This window comes from Ambystoma mexicanum, chromosome 10 (genome assembly GCF_040938575.1).
Source record: "Ambystoma mexicanum isolate Mex_15411 chromosome 10, UKY_AmexF1_1, whole genome shotgun sequence".
Taxonomy (NCBI): domain Eukaryota; kingdom Metazoa; phylum Chordata; class Amphibia; order Caudata; family Ambystomatidae; genus Ambystoma; species Ambystoma mexicanum.
Window position 1 is genome coordinate 376,633,951 of NC_090932.1, and position 12,806 is coordinate 376,646,756.

The 12,806-nt window shown below is 42.9% G+C and overlaps 1 protein-coding gene across 1 annotated transcript in view; it reads right to left on the minus strand.

The window, feature by feature from the left end:
- Window positions 1-12,806, minus strand: part of DUSP26 (dual specificity phosphatase 26) — a 180,105-nt gene that overhangs the window by 86,831 nt on the left and 80,468 nt on the right. Inside the window, exon 2 of the mRNA XM_069617968.1 lies at window positions 12,371-12,626. Coding sequence (XP_069474069.1) covers window positions 12,371-12,626 — 256 coding nt within the window. The remainder of the gene's footprint in view (window positions 1-12,370; window positions 12,627-12,806) is intronic.

Genomic DNA, 12,806 nt, shown 5'->3' on the forward strand with positions numbered 1-12,806 from the left:
TGCTAAGACTAACACCCACGACATCAAAGATGACATCACAAATGTCATTGATGACATCACTGATGACATCACATGTCTGGCTCACTCTTTTTTCTTTTGCTGACATATCTAGGCCACATGGTTTTCTTCAGAAACAGTCAGAAACTAAAAATTGTATTTTATTTGTAGACGTATCCTACAAGTAGGTTCTTATAGTAATTCCCTTAGAGTCCAGTCACATCATATGAAACATATACATAGGGGAAGACACAAGCTTTAAAGACAGCAATCCTTTTTGTGCATAAAGATAATCAATAGACTTATCAGCACTTTCTGATAGTTCTGTTGTTTTTTTATGGCTGTACTTTCCCTGTATATGGTCATATTTGTGTACATTGTACTCACCCTACTTTCCTTAGGGTCCAATCACATCAAGTGATACATATACATAGGGTAAATAGCAGCTTTGAAACAGAGCAATAATTTATTTGCATGAAAATAATCAGTTAGGTTATGAATTGTTTGTGCTACTACTTGTGCTTTTTTGCTAACTTCACTTTTCCTGTATATACCCATATTGGTATGTATTCTTGTCTCTTTGTGTTTTGTCTATAGTAATGCAATTATGTAATACATGGGTTTTATTAGCTACTTATTACATATTTCACAGTACACAAAAATCTATTAAGAAAACAATTATCATTTCATTATTCAACATATTAACATTACGAATATTATACCTTCATCTTGCACGCTGCACACAATGCTATGTTTCTGCATTAGTAGCTTAGTATACTAGATAGAACCCCATAATAGAATGCTATTTATATCAATGCATCGTTCAATGCACTAATTAGGGTATGATATTTATTGCAATGATCCTTGACACTTTTCTCGCAACATTATAATAAGAATCCCTTGTACACATATTTCATGAAAAGTACATACACATGTGATGTCATCAGTGATGTCATCAATGGCATTTGTGATGTGATCTTTGATGTTGTGGGTGTTAGTCTTAGCAGTGGACGGTGGTGGCGCGAGTTATGGTTGCTTAGCTTACCATAACTAGCAAATTTCAAGGGTTTTTCGGTTTTACTTGGAACCATAACGTCCCTTTAACAAAGTTTTTTCACTGAATTTCATAGGTTTTTAGTAGCGCAACTTAACCATAACCTCCCTTTAAAAAAGTTTTTTTTACTGAATATATATATAGATGAATCAAAAATTGAAGAAGTGGGGACCTTCGATTATCTAGGGACCAGGCTGTTCTGTAATGGAAAGTTGGATGCACATATTGGGAAAGCCAGCTTTGTCTTGAATAAAAAGAGCAAAGCTATATTGTGGTTCTCCAAAATTATGGAAACAATATTCTATTGCCAGCACTAGAGGTGTATGGGGCCCAGTCTAGTGCTGCTGCTGGATCTGGAGCAGAGCTGTGGGTTCACTCAAACAATACATGCCTGACTGTCATAGAAGAAACCTTTTTGGAAAAACTTGTATTCTTACCAGTAACCACTCCCAATGTGACCCTGCAGCTCGAGCATGGCAAAATACGAATAGAGGACCAAAGAGAAGGTGTTATGGCGGGGAGGGGCAGGAACTTGGTTGGAATGGCCATCGGGATTCTCATAGCCAATGGCAGTCAATGGGTGCGCAAATAGAAAAGCAACACAAGCTTTCAGTCCCTCCTCATATGTCATTTCTCCCTATCTGTATTCTAATACAATAGTTTTGGTGTATAGGTAGTGCAAACACCACTAATAGCCCAAACTACAAATAGCCTCAGTCAAAACACAACAACGTGTCTAAAAGCAATAGGCTTTCTACAGATGTGCCTCTAGTACATCTGGTATGCCTTGAATAAAATCAAATGTTATCCATCAAAACCAAACAGAACAATAGTCTAAAAAATGCCCTTAATTGTAGACCTATTCTCTGTGTGTTCATTGCATATTTTGTTTTCAAAAAGAAAGGATACAGGTGGGAAGCATCTTCATAGTAACTAAGGGTAGATTACCAGGGCATCTGAGAGGCAGCAAGGGCAGAGACAAAGGACCAACCTCGGTTACGAACTGGATTGATGATCACAACAATGAAAACCAAAAATGTATAACGTTTGTTTCTAGGCATACAACACAATGAGAAAATGAAAAAGGAAGTAAATCAAGAATTCGCTCTTTGGCAATGTCAAGAGAAATGGATTGGCAAAATGCATGCAATTGAAGATGGTCTGAATAAAGGAAACAAAATGTCAGTCTTTATTTACGATTGTAACCCTACTTTTAGGTTTGCTAAGCCTTGACTTTGCTAAATGTGTTCATCATCCGCCGGTGCTGCTGTTACCATAGCACTGCTCATATTATCCTTTGGTATTGTAGATGTATTCGACTGCAAACCTACCTATATATTGTATAATTCAGGACTTTTAATAACCTCCTCATGACCCATTCTCTACAAAGTGACCCACTGTTTTTTTCATTCACTACTCCCATTTTGGAATGACAATCATTTCATATCTGGACAATTGATTAGTACCAAATCAATACATATTAGATAGTTGTTTTAAATGGCATTGCTGCCACAGACTCATTTTGAAAATATTTTACTATAAGTTCTTCATTTATGTTATCTTAACCCCACAACCACACCAGAACATAACCATACACCTTTTACCACGACAAGAAGCTCAATTTGTTGACAAACTAATTGTTATCACTTAATCAAATATACAAAAGAAAGACTTTGACATAAAAATTCAAAATTTGGGAAAAATATTATTGATCTACACCATGCCAACCTGGTCATCTCCTTTTACTGTGCACTCGTTAGTCCTTTTTCTCTGCCCTTTCACCGTATGAGAAGTAATTGGCGGGAAACATGACTGTCCAGATTTAACCATCATATAAAGCTCTATTTGGTGGCCAACTAACTGTTATCCCTTACTAAATTAGGCAAAAGGAACACATAAGCATAACAAAGTTCATCATTTTGGCAAGTGCCTTAACTTTAACTTATTATCGATCTACACCACGTCAACATTTTCGCGCCTAGAAACACTTGTGTACAGGCGCGTTATAAATAACTTATCATTTCATGTCTGTCTCCTTTTACACTGCGTTTATTAGTCATTTTCAAATGCAAGAATGCAGATTAATAGTCAGATACATGACTGTCTATTATTAACCACCCCATTAAGCTTTATTTTTTTTTTAAATAAAATTCTTATTACATATTAAATTACACAACAGGACGATTAACTCATGAACTACATTATTCAGGCATGTGATCTAACATGTATTTAGTACAGAGGTATAACATGCCAACATTGCCTCCCCCATTTACTCAATGCTCATTAATCCATTGTCTATGCCCTCTCCTGTACGCAGAGTGTTAAGAAGCTGGCTCCGACACAGATATAATTTAGTATATATATATAGTTTATTAGAATGACTAACGGACACCAAGCACAACCTCTCCCCTCCAGGTCCTTCTCCAACTGCTCTGCTTGGAACCTGGAACACAAAATAACTATATACATTATACATGGAATGTACACTGCTTAACATTCCACATAGCAGCAATACCTTAAGAATACATTACAAAACACAGAGATATACAGTAAACGAGCACTGGCAATGCCAACAGTTTGGGCTTTACAGACCGATTAAGCTATTAGCTGGCCTGGAGCTGAAGGATTTTTTAAAGTGGATGGATACAACAGGCTCAGTATCTTCCAGACTGGATTTCGTAAGGGAGTAGGGACCGTTGCCAGTGGGCTTCTTTTAACTGCATGTATGGCCAACTTTGATAGTGGTATGACCAGCTCCCTTTATATAGTCAGTTTGTTTTTAACCTCAATCTTTGATAGAGTGGCGTGGGCCTGCCTTTGGGAGAAATTGTCTGATTGGGACATTACTCCTGGCCTATATGTTAATATTATTCCATCAGGACAACAATATAACAGTGCGTCTAAACTTGGAGGGGGATATATCGAGGGCTGTGATGGTAGGCTAGGGCTTGAGGCAGGGCTGTTTATTGCTCTGACCCTTTTTAATTTGTACATTTCTGATCTCTGGTTCTAGGATATGTCAGTAGGAGAGTTTCCACCAAGGCTTGGACTGCTCTGGGTGGCTTTAATTGCCTGTGCAGATAATATTATATTACTGAACCAAACACTGGTTTGACTGCAACATAGGTTAAATAGGGTGCTGTACTACATTGCAGAGAACACATTGGATATTAATCCAGATAAATCCAAAATTGTATCCCTCCAGAAGAACAAAAAGGGTACATGGCCCACATTGGCAATTAAAGGCCAGGTGTTAGACCAAGTTCCACACTGTATCTGTCTAGGTTTTATAATTGCGAAACTCTCTCAGATAAAGTTGAATAAGGAGAGAGCGGAAATTAAGGTCATAGCTTTTATTGCCCTGATGAAAATGATTCAAGCCAAGAAATGTGCATATTCGTTATGGCTGCTAATTGTGATCTGTTTAGCGAAAGGTACCCTGACTGTATTATATGGACTAGACTTCTTAGAGCTCAATAGTAGGAAATGGTTTGATAACCAAGAAGGGAAGGTCTGGAGGACAGACCTGAGCCTTCCACAGTCCGTTCAAATAAGTGTCATCAGGATGGAACAGTAGCTCCTATCTTGGTGGTACTCCCGTAAGTGTCAGAGCTGGGCCTCTATTTTACAATAAGAGATGGGGCTGAGGGCACTTTGTATGCTAAATTGAGAGAGTTAATGTTTCTTAAATTGGTGAGGACTTTGTCAGATCTGGGGACATCATTTAAAGAGTACTTGTTAGAAGTCAATATTCCAAATGAATGGTCTCTAGTGAAAATGAAATCTAAGATCAAGGATTGGGACAGAATAGTAGACAAATCCGATCTAATGAGTTTGAAATCCTATAAGGACTCACTGTCCCAATTTACGAATCAGACAACTCTTAGACCTTACCTTATGCAATTCCCCTCAGAAAAAAATGTGTGCTTGGTATTTTAGGTTTCAACTACATTTTCTTCACACATTGGAGGTAGTGGGTCCTAGATTGACTATACCAAGAACTGAGCACACATGCACGTTATGCAAATCCACAGACATAGAGACACTATCATTTAATAATGAAATATCCCTCGATGCTCCAGAGGAGGATTTTTTATTTAGAGAAATGTGTTCACTCTACTGCCAATGTCATACCAGAAATTCTGTAGTCAAGTATATTAGAAGGAAAGCGGGTGTCAGTGACTGTGACGGTAGTGTACATTTTCAAAGAAATGTTTATAAAAAACGGAGGTAACCACGCCAAGCACCCAAACACACAGTATTGGCAACATAATTATGGAAAGAATGAAAAATTAAATATAGGTATTTTTCCTATCCTCTATCAAAGAATATCATGGCCCACGGCTGGATACAGTAGAAGATCCCCGCCACCCAGATCAATCTAATAAATGGTACTCTGATATGAGCACCATGGGCAAACGGGCAACAAATGAAAGTTGCTTTGTGTGTTCCCTGATACCTCATGTGTCGGGGACTCCAAAGGTTTTGATACCACAAGAAACTCCCATAGCGGATGCCTAGTGTCTCGTTCATCTTGCACTTTGTAGAATTCGAAATACCTTGCAAGCACACACAGTAAAGCTACAACTACTCCAGAACGAGAAGACCTGCCACAGTAAGCCCCGAGAAGTAATTTGTGTCAAGGAGCTGTTTTTTGTCATCAAAGGGACAATGTTCACAGAAAACAAATAGCAAGAGGCAACAATGATGTGCAAAGCAGAAGCACTACAAGGACAGTCGGAAGAAAAATATCAGTAGGTACAAAGAACCTGCACTCAAACATGGTCTCAGCACATTGCCAAACCAACATGGGTAACAGCTCTCGAGAAGCCAATCAAGATCCAACGTGAAGTAGAATACGAACTTTGTTTTCATGGCAAAGGGAAGGTACCCATGGGATCAAACAAATACTGCAACAAAACACTTGTCCTACTCGACATGCGAAAAGGAACAGCTGCATTGATGGACAATTATTGGGTATTTGGCAAACAGGCATACTTGCACCTCCCGTAGTCATGGAGAGGTACTTGTGCTCTGGCTACGCTGCAATCGGCCCTAATGGTGATTCCGGAGAGCCATGTCCAAGGGGAGAGGGTGCCCACCAGACCATGCTCGGCACCCCAGTCAACGACCGAAGAACCCCCATTTATGATATGCTGTTGGAGGACAAGCTACAAGATAGAGTGTCACGTAACAAGAGAGCACCAAACTACATCTACAGACTCTTCCACTCTCTTAGCACAGATACCGGACCAATTCAAGTTATTCAACGCAGCAGAGACATTTTTTGCATCACTCATACCAGCATCCAGGCCCGGGCAAATGCGAAGTGGTTGCAGATCGTGAAGTGGGAGCTGATGCAACTGGCCAATGACATTGAAGAAGGGTTCAACGTCATCAAGGTAGAACTCAGAGCCCTGCGGTTGATGACCATGCAAAACCGCTATGTCTTGGACCTCCTCACAGCAATGGAAGATGGTGTTTGCTGAAAAATCAGGAGTGCATGTTGCACATTTACACCTTCCACAGACTCTGATAATGGGACACTATGACATGTAATTGCTGCAGTACACAATCTTGGAGAAAGGATAGAGAAAGAAGGTGGTGTCCAATCCAGCGACTGTTTCGACACCATTTCTGACTGGGTACCATCATGGTTCGGGACGGCAATGAAGCTAGCTGCTGGTCCCCATCATCGTCTTTCTGCTACATATTCGATGCTGTGCAAAATCTATGCCTAATAGTGCAGTGATGATGACAGTGGGCAATCCAAACAAGATGCCTCATGATACTAGGGATACACAAGTACAAACAAGTGACAATCCTGAGCCCAAATACTGTATGACAGCAGTGTTCAACACAGGGGATAGATATAGTGGATAACTTGTGGCACACAACTATTAAAGAACCCCGTGAGTTGGAGTGGTGTAAGGAAGTGTGGGCTGACCTGGCTGGGGATGGTGGGTGCATCTATATGACATGCACACCTGAGGAACATGCTAGAAGGAGTGAAAGTTTGAGGTCCGTGTGCAGGGCATGGATGCCGATAAAGGGGATTCCAGCCTGGGATGAAGCAGTGATGGAAGCAGAAGAACGTGGATGTTCAAACACTAAGGGATATTTGTTACTTTAGGAGTAACGAAAGGGGGGAATGTAAGGGAGGAATGGTCATTTTTGACCCCCCCTAAATGCTGTATGGAATGAATCTTATGCTCATCCAGTCGCGGGAGACGTCCCCCTGTTTTGTCCCCTGAAGACAGAGGACAAGAGCCATTGGATGACACATAAAGACTCCATTTTGTACTACCCCAAACTCCATCTTTTTACTAGGCCGCACAATGATTTCCAAAAGCCATCTCTCCCACTGTCCTGTGCCGCGCACAGCCAGACCAACCGCCCCCACCACCGCCGCACAAGCCTTTTTCTCACGGAAGCCCAGTTGCAAATAGTTGCAAAAGATACAGTATTCTGTTTCTTCCTCTGAGCTCACTGCCCTGTGTGTGATCGGCGCAGAACCACCGCCTGTGGGCCCATCCGTCTCCACAAACCTTTCTATGGCCTCCTGACCCCCATCCTGAAAAGCCATAGCCCCCTCATCGACTTGAATAATCATGTAATTTACAATAATGTGCTTAAGAAAAACATCTTGCCATTTTCTTTTCTTGCAAGTCACATTAATTGCTATGTGAGTTTGATTTTGTAAGAATCCTAGACTTCCCCTACATATGCAAATCATGTGCAAAATCTAGGTAAGACAGAAAATGGGTAATAAGGCGCCCTTTTATCAGCTTAGAAGTGTGCAAAGTATAAACACGGAGAAAAGTTGCAAATGTGGCATTGCTTTAAAATCTCAGACCTTAACCCAATTTCCCCCACTTTGGACCTTCTGTACTGTCTCTCTAGACCCATTCTACCTCCTACCCTACCAATAAACGCTACTTGTAACCCCTTGGGTGCACCTCTTTGTACATCGCTCCAGTGCTTCCCAGCTAGGCTTGCGCTAATGAAATCACATACATACGTGGATACACACAAAGATCTTTTCTGAACAGCTCAGTATATGAAAGTAAATAAGTTATGATATAAATTGCAATTTTGTTTTTGATGTTTAAGAATACTTTCTCAACAAATTATAAACGAAAACAGAAATATATAACTCAACATGTTTCCTACATATTTTTCTTTTTATTATTCTTTTTTCACATGTGCTTTTTTGTTGTCTACCTTCCTAATGTAATAAGGATTAACTATTTGTGCAAAAATTGGAACAACGAGTACATTTTAGGCTTTGAAACTGACACAGACATAAAACACATGTCCGCTGCTTTCATTTTTCAATGACATTGAATTTAAATCTTATGTTATATGTATTCCTGCTGTACACTCATCTGAGTTAACCCAACAATGTATGTAAACACTGAATACATGTGTTTTTTTAAAACAGTATATGGTCTGCTGGTTAAGCGAGCCATACTAAAATATACAGTTGTATTGCACGGACGGAGGGACACATATCTTGCAATGTTTTTCTTTGTCATCTCACCTGGCAGCCAGCCCAACCCTAAGGTAGCAGAGCAAAAATTGAGAGTTCAAAGTCATGCCTAAGGGCCCGATTCTGATGTGGGTGTTAAGTACCGAAAAGGTCGGAGAAAGCTTTAATGACCTGGCACTTGAGACCTATTCTGAAAGTGGCACATTTTTCCGAAGTCGCAATGAACGCGCCACTTTCGGAATACATGTGGCGGTTGCTAGGGTGAGTGGGAAACCAACCTGGCAACCGCCACATTCATTACCTACCATATAACACAGGTATTCTTGTGGCACTCCTCCACTTTATAATGTGCATTAGAGTGATGCACATATACGGTACCATTTCGGTGCTGGTATTGTGGAGGAGTGCCACAGGAAGCTGGTCGCTGATTGCAGGTGGGTTGCAAACTCCTATAAACAAATGTTAAAGTAATTCCCATTTACAGAAACTAGAGAAGGGATCACAAAGGCGAAAAGTATATGTTTAAAAATGTGCAGCTATTGAATGAACATACTGGTCATAGAATTTCTGGGTGACTTGCAAACTTTGCAGTAAAATTACACTATGTATAATAACATTCCTGATCCACACAAAGATATGTTATGTTTTATACAGTCTTTTGTTCTACACACACCACCAGCATAATCATCTTTTAGTGCAACGCCTTGTCTGTATAGTGGTAAATAGTGAACCAGCACTGTGTTTTTTGTGTGACAAAGAAAGAAGCAAGAAGGTGATAGGAAGGGAAAAATGTGGAAGGTGATTGAACAAAACAGAAATCCTTAAGTTGCTTAAGAGAAGGGGCGTATGGTAAGGCTAACTGGAATGCATGTAAAGTTGTAGGTATTAATTCAGAAGGTTTTCGAGTGCCACCGTGTTCTCGGCAGCACTTTCGTAAAATAACGATTATGTTGTTATTTAAGGAAAGTGCTGCAGAGAAGTACCATTGCACCAGTTGTCGTCAAAAACAGGCGCATTGAAGGCATTGCACTGTCGTGCACTAAGAGGACCAAGAGGACGCCCAGGACCACTTGAGAATAGTAGTGGAGTCTGGGCGTCCAGATTTGGCGCAGTGATTCATGCTCTTTAGCACGCTCATTGCACCAACATCAGAATTGGGCCCTAAGTCTAACACTGCACATCATAAATAGTTAAACACCCTTTGAACAGTTTGTACAATCGCACAATCACTGAGTGCAACTTAATCAATTACTTGAATTCAGCGCTGCCCCCAGGCCATCTGAGGCCCCATCTTGCCTGCTCTCCCCACCCCGCTCCCCCTTCCTGACGTGAGCCCCTACGCCTCCCGGACCGCCCCCCTGCCCTGATTGGAGGATCTCCATGCTGCTTCCTGGTCTACCGACCAGCGGGGACCTCACCTGCTCCATTTCCTTCTGGAGCCAGGTGAGTGTCCCCAGGAGCCTAGCGCTCAGACCGTCATCTTTTGGGCCTTCTGGGTCCCTACAGCCGTGCCCCCAGGCCATTTGAGGCCCATCTTGCCTGCTCTCCCCACCCCGCTCCCCCTTCCCAACGTGAGCCCCTCCGCCTCCTGGACCGCCCCCCCTGTCCTGATTGGAGGATCTCCATGCTGCTTCCTGGTCTACCGACCAGCAGAGACCTCGCCTGCTCCATTTCCATCCGGAGCCAGGTGAGTATCCCCAGGAGCCTAGCACTCTGACCGCCATCTTTTGGGCCTTCTGAGTCCATACAGCCATGCCCCCAGGCCATCTGAGGCCCCATCTTGCCTGCTCTCCCCACACCGCTCCCCCTTCCCGATGTGAGCCCCTCTGCCTCCCGGACTGCCCCCCGGTCCTGATTGGAGGATCTCCATGCTGCTTCCTGGTCTACCAACCAGCGGCGACCTCTCCTGCTCCATTTCCATCTGGAGCCAGGTGAGTGTCCCCAGGAGCCTAGCGCTCTGACTGCCATCTTTTGGGCCTTCTGGGTCCATACAGCCGTGCCCCCAGGCCATCTGAGGCCCCATCTTGCCTGCTCTCCCCACCCCGCTCCCCCTTCCCGACGCGAGCCCCTCTGCCTCCCGGACCGCCCTCCTGCCCTGATTGGTTTACCCAAAGGCCATAACTGACCCTCCCAGGGCAGCCTGTGCCCGGCAGCCGCTGCGGCTAAGGGCCCCAAGGCCAAGGGCGGCTCCTTCATTGGCGGCTCCAAGATGTGTCTGCAGGTGTCAGCAGGGGAAGCCTAAGAAGCCAGCAGTTACCCGACACCAACAAAAACCGTAAGTGGGGCATGGGTGGAGTGTAGAGCAATTACTCTACACCACAAAGCCCCCGCCACTCTACCTTACATTTACATGACGTAGACTGCAATAGACTTAGCACATGCTTACTTGGAAAGATTTGTAACCAACAGCCCGATTCTCGCCATGACCGTATTGTAAACGTTGCCTTGCATTGTATCCTAACACACTAATCAACGTTAACAAGTGTCACAATTGGAGGAAATTGTGGACATTGGCCTGCGCAGTATCTAGATAGGACTGTGAATGTTAGCATGTGCCACACTTAGAATTTGAGAACATTAGCCTGCGCCGTATCTAGATAGGACTGTGAATGTTAGCATCTACCATACTTAGTTGGAACTTGAATGCTAGCATAAGCCACACTTAGAACTTTAGAACACTAGCCTATGCCGTATCTAGATAGGACTGTAAATGCTAGCATGTGCCACACTTAAAATTTGAAAACATTAGCCTGTGCCGAATCTGGATGGGCTTGTGAATACTAGCATGCGCCACACTTCGAATTTCGAGAACACTAGCCTGCGCCGTATCTGGATACAGTTGTGAATGTTAGCATCTACCATACTTAGATGGAACTTGAATGTTAGCATATGCCACACTTAGATTTTGAAAACATTAGCCGGTGCCGTATCTGGATGGGTTTGTGAATATTGGCAAGCGCCACACTTCGAATTTGGGAACACTAGCCTGCGCCGTATCTACATAGGACTGGGAATGTTAGCGTGTGCCACAATTAGACTGAACTATTTTGGTCAGCATGTTAAATGTCATATAACCCACTAACCAATGTAAGCTCAAACTCTCTGCATACTTATATCACTGAAACTCACACAACCATCTCTTGCACAACATGCTGCACACACCTCACCACACCGCAACAGATAAGCTGTACCAACAGCACACATGGACTGACACCGATCCAATACTCGCACCAAAGCTCAGCACCCGGTGTCCACCGAGTTGGAGCTGCCAACAATATACCACCCCTCCTACTATCCTATTCCCTCTTCACCTTACTAACCCTTCCCACCTTCTCGTTTACAGATCCGCCAGAGCGCCTGGGGACAATTCCGTTGGTGACGGTGCGCTATATAAATACCCTTAACATAACATAACATAACATAAACAGGAGGCCATCCGCGCAGTTGTACATTCAAACAAAATAGATTGCTGTGAGCACCCTGGGTTTTTGGATTAAAAACCTAGGGTGGTAATAGCAATAAAACTAGATTCGGCAGGTCCGTTTTGGTAGTAACAGCACCAGGCCCATTGTTAAGGCCCTCGATCTGCTCAGTTCTGTAACTTAGGCACTGGTTCATTACCACCCGATCCGGCATGCCAGATCGATTTTGTTTGCTATCTTACATAATTGTTTATTCTTTCAGATGATGATCCACTCCTTCCTAGAGAAAAGATTTGAGTAGTTCTTATCCATTCTCCTTATCAGCTGTGCAGCATTCTTAGGGACCCCCAAACGCCAAGCACCCGCACATTATTCACTGCATCATTACCATGAGGTGATACATACTGGTCACCCAGGTAAAGGCTGGGCCAGACCTCGTCCGCATGGTTGCTGGCCGTCCTTCCTGTGTACAGCAGCCTCTCCAATTCGAAGATGCTGAGGACAGGTGGGCTGGAGTCCTCCTTAGACCTTCTACTGGGAGACCTGGAGCTGCTCCGGGAGAACCTGGACATGAACGCCATGGTCCCCGGATCATCAGACACATCACAGGTTTGTCTGGTGCTCCGTGGGGTCTTAGAAGAGTAGACTGAGTAGCAAGTCCCTGTGAGGAGAGAGAATGGATTTTCAGTTTTCAGTATAATTAATTCATTTCAATTATTACTTTTGGTTGATTTGAGAATTTTGAGCCGCAGTTTACAAATACAAAAGCATAATAGTCCCTTGTTGGTAGGTTAATACAATCAAATTTGCAATGCTGCTATGAGGCTAAAAGTATTTGCAT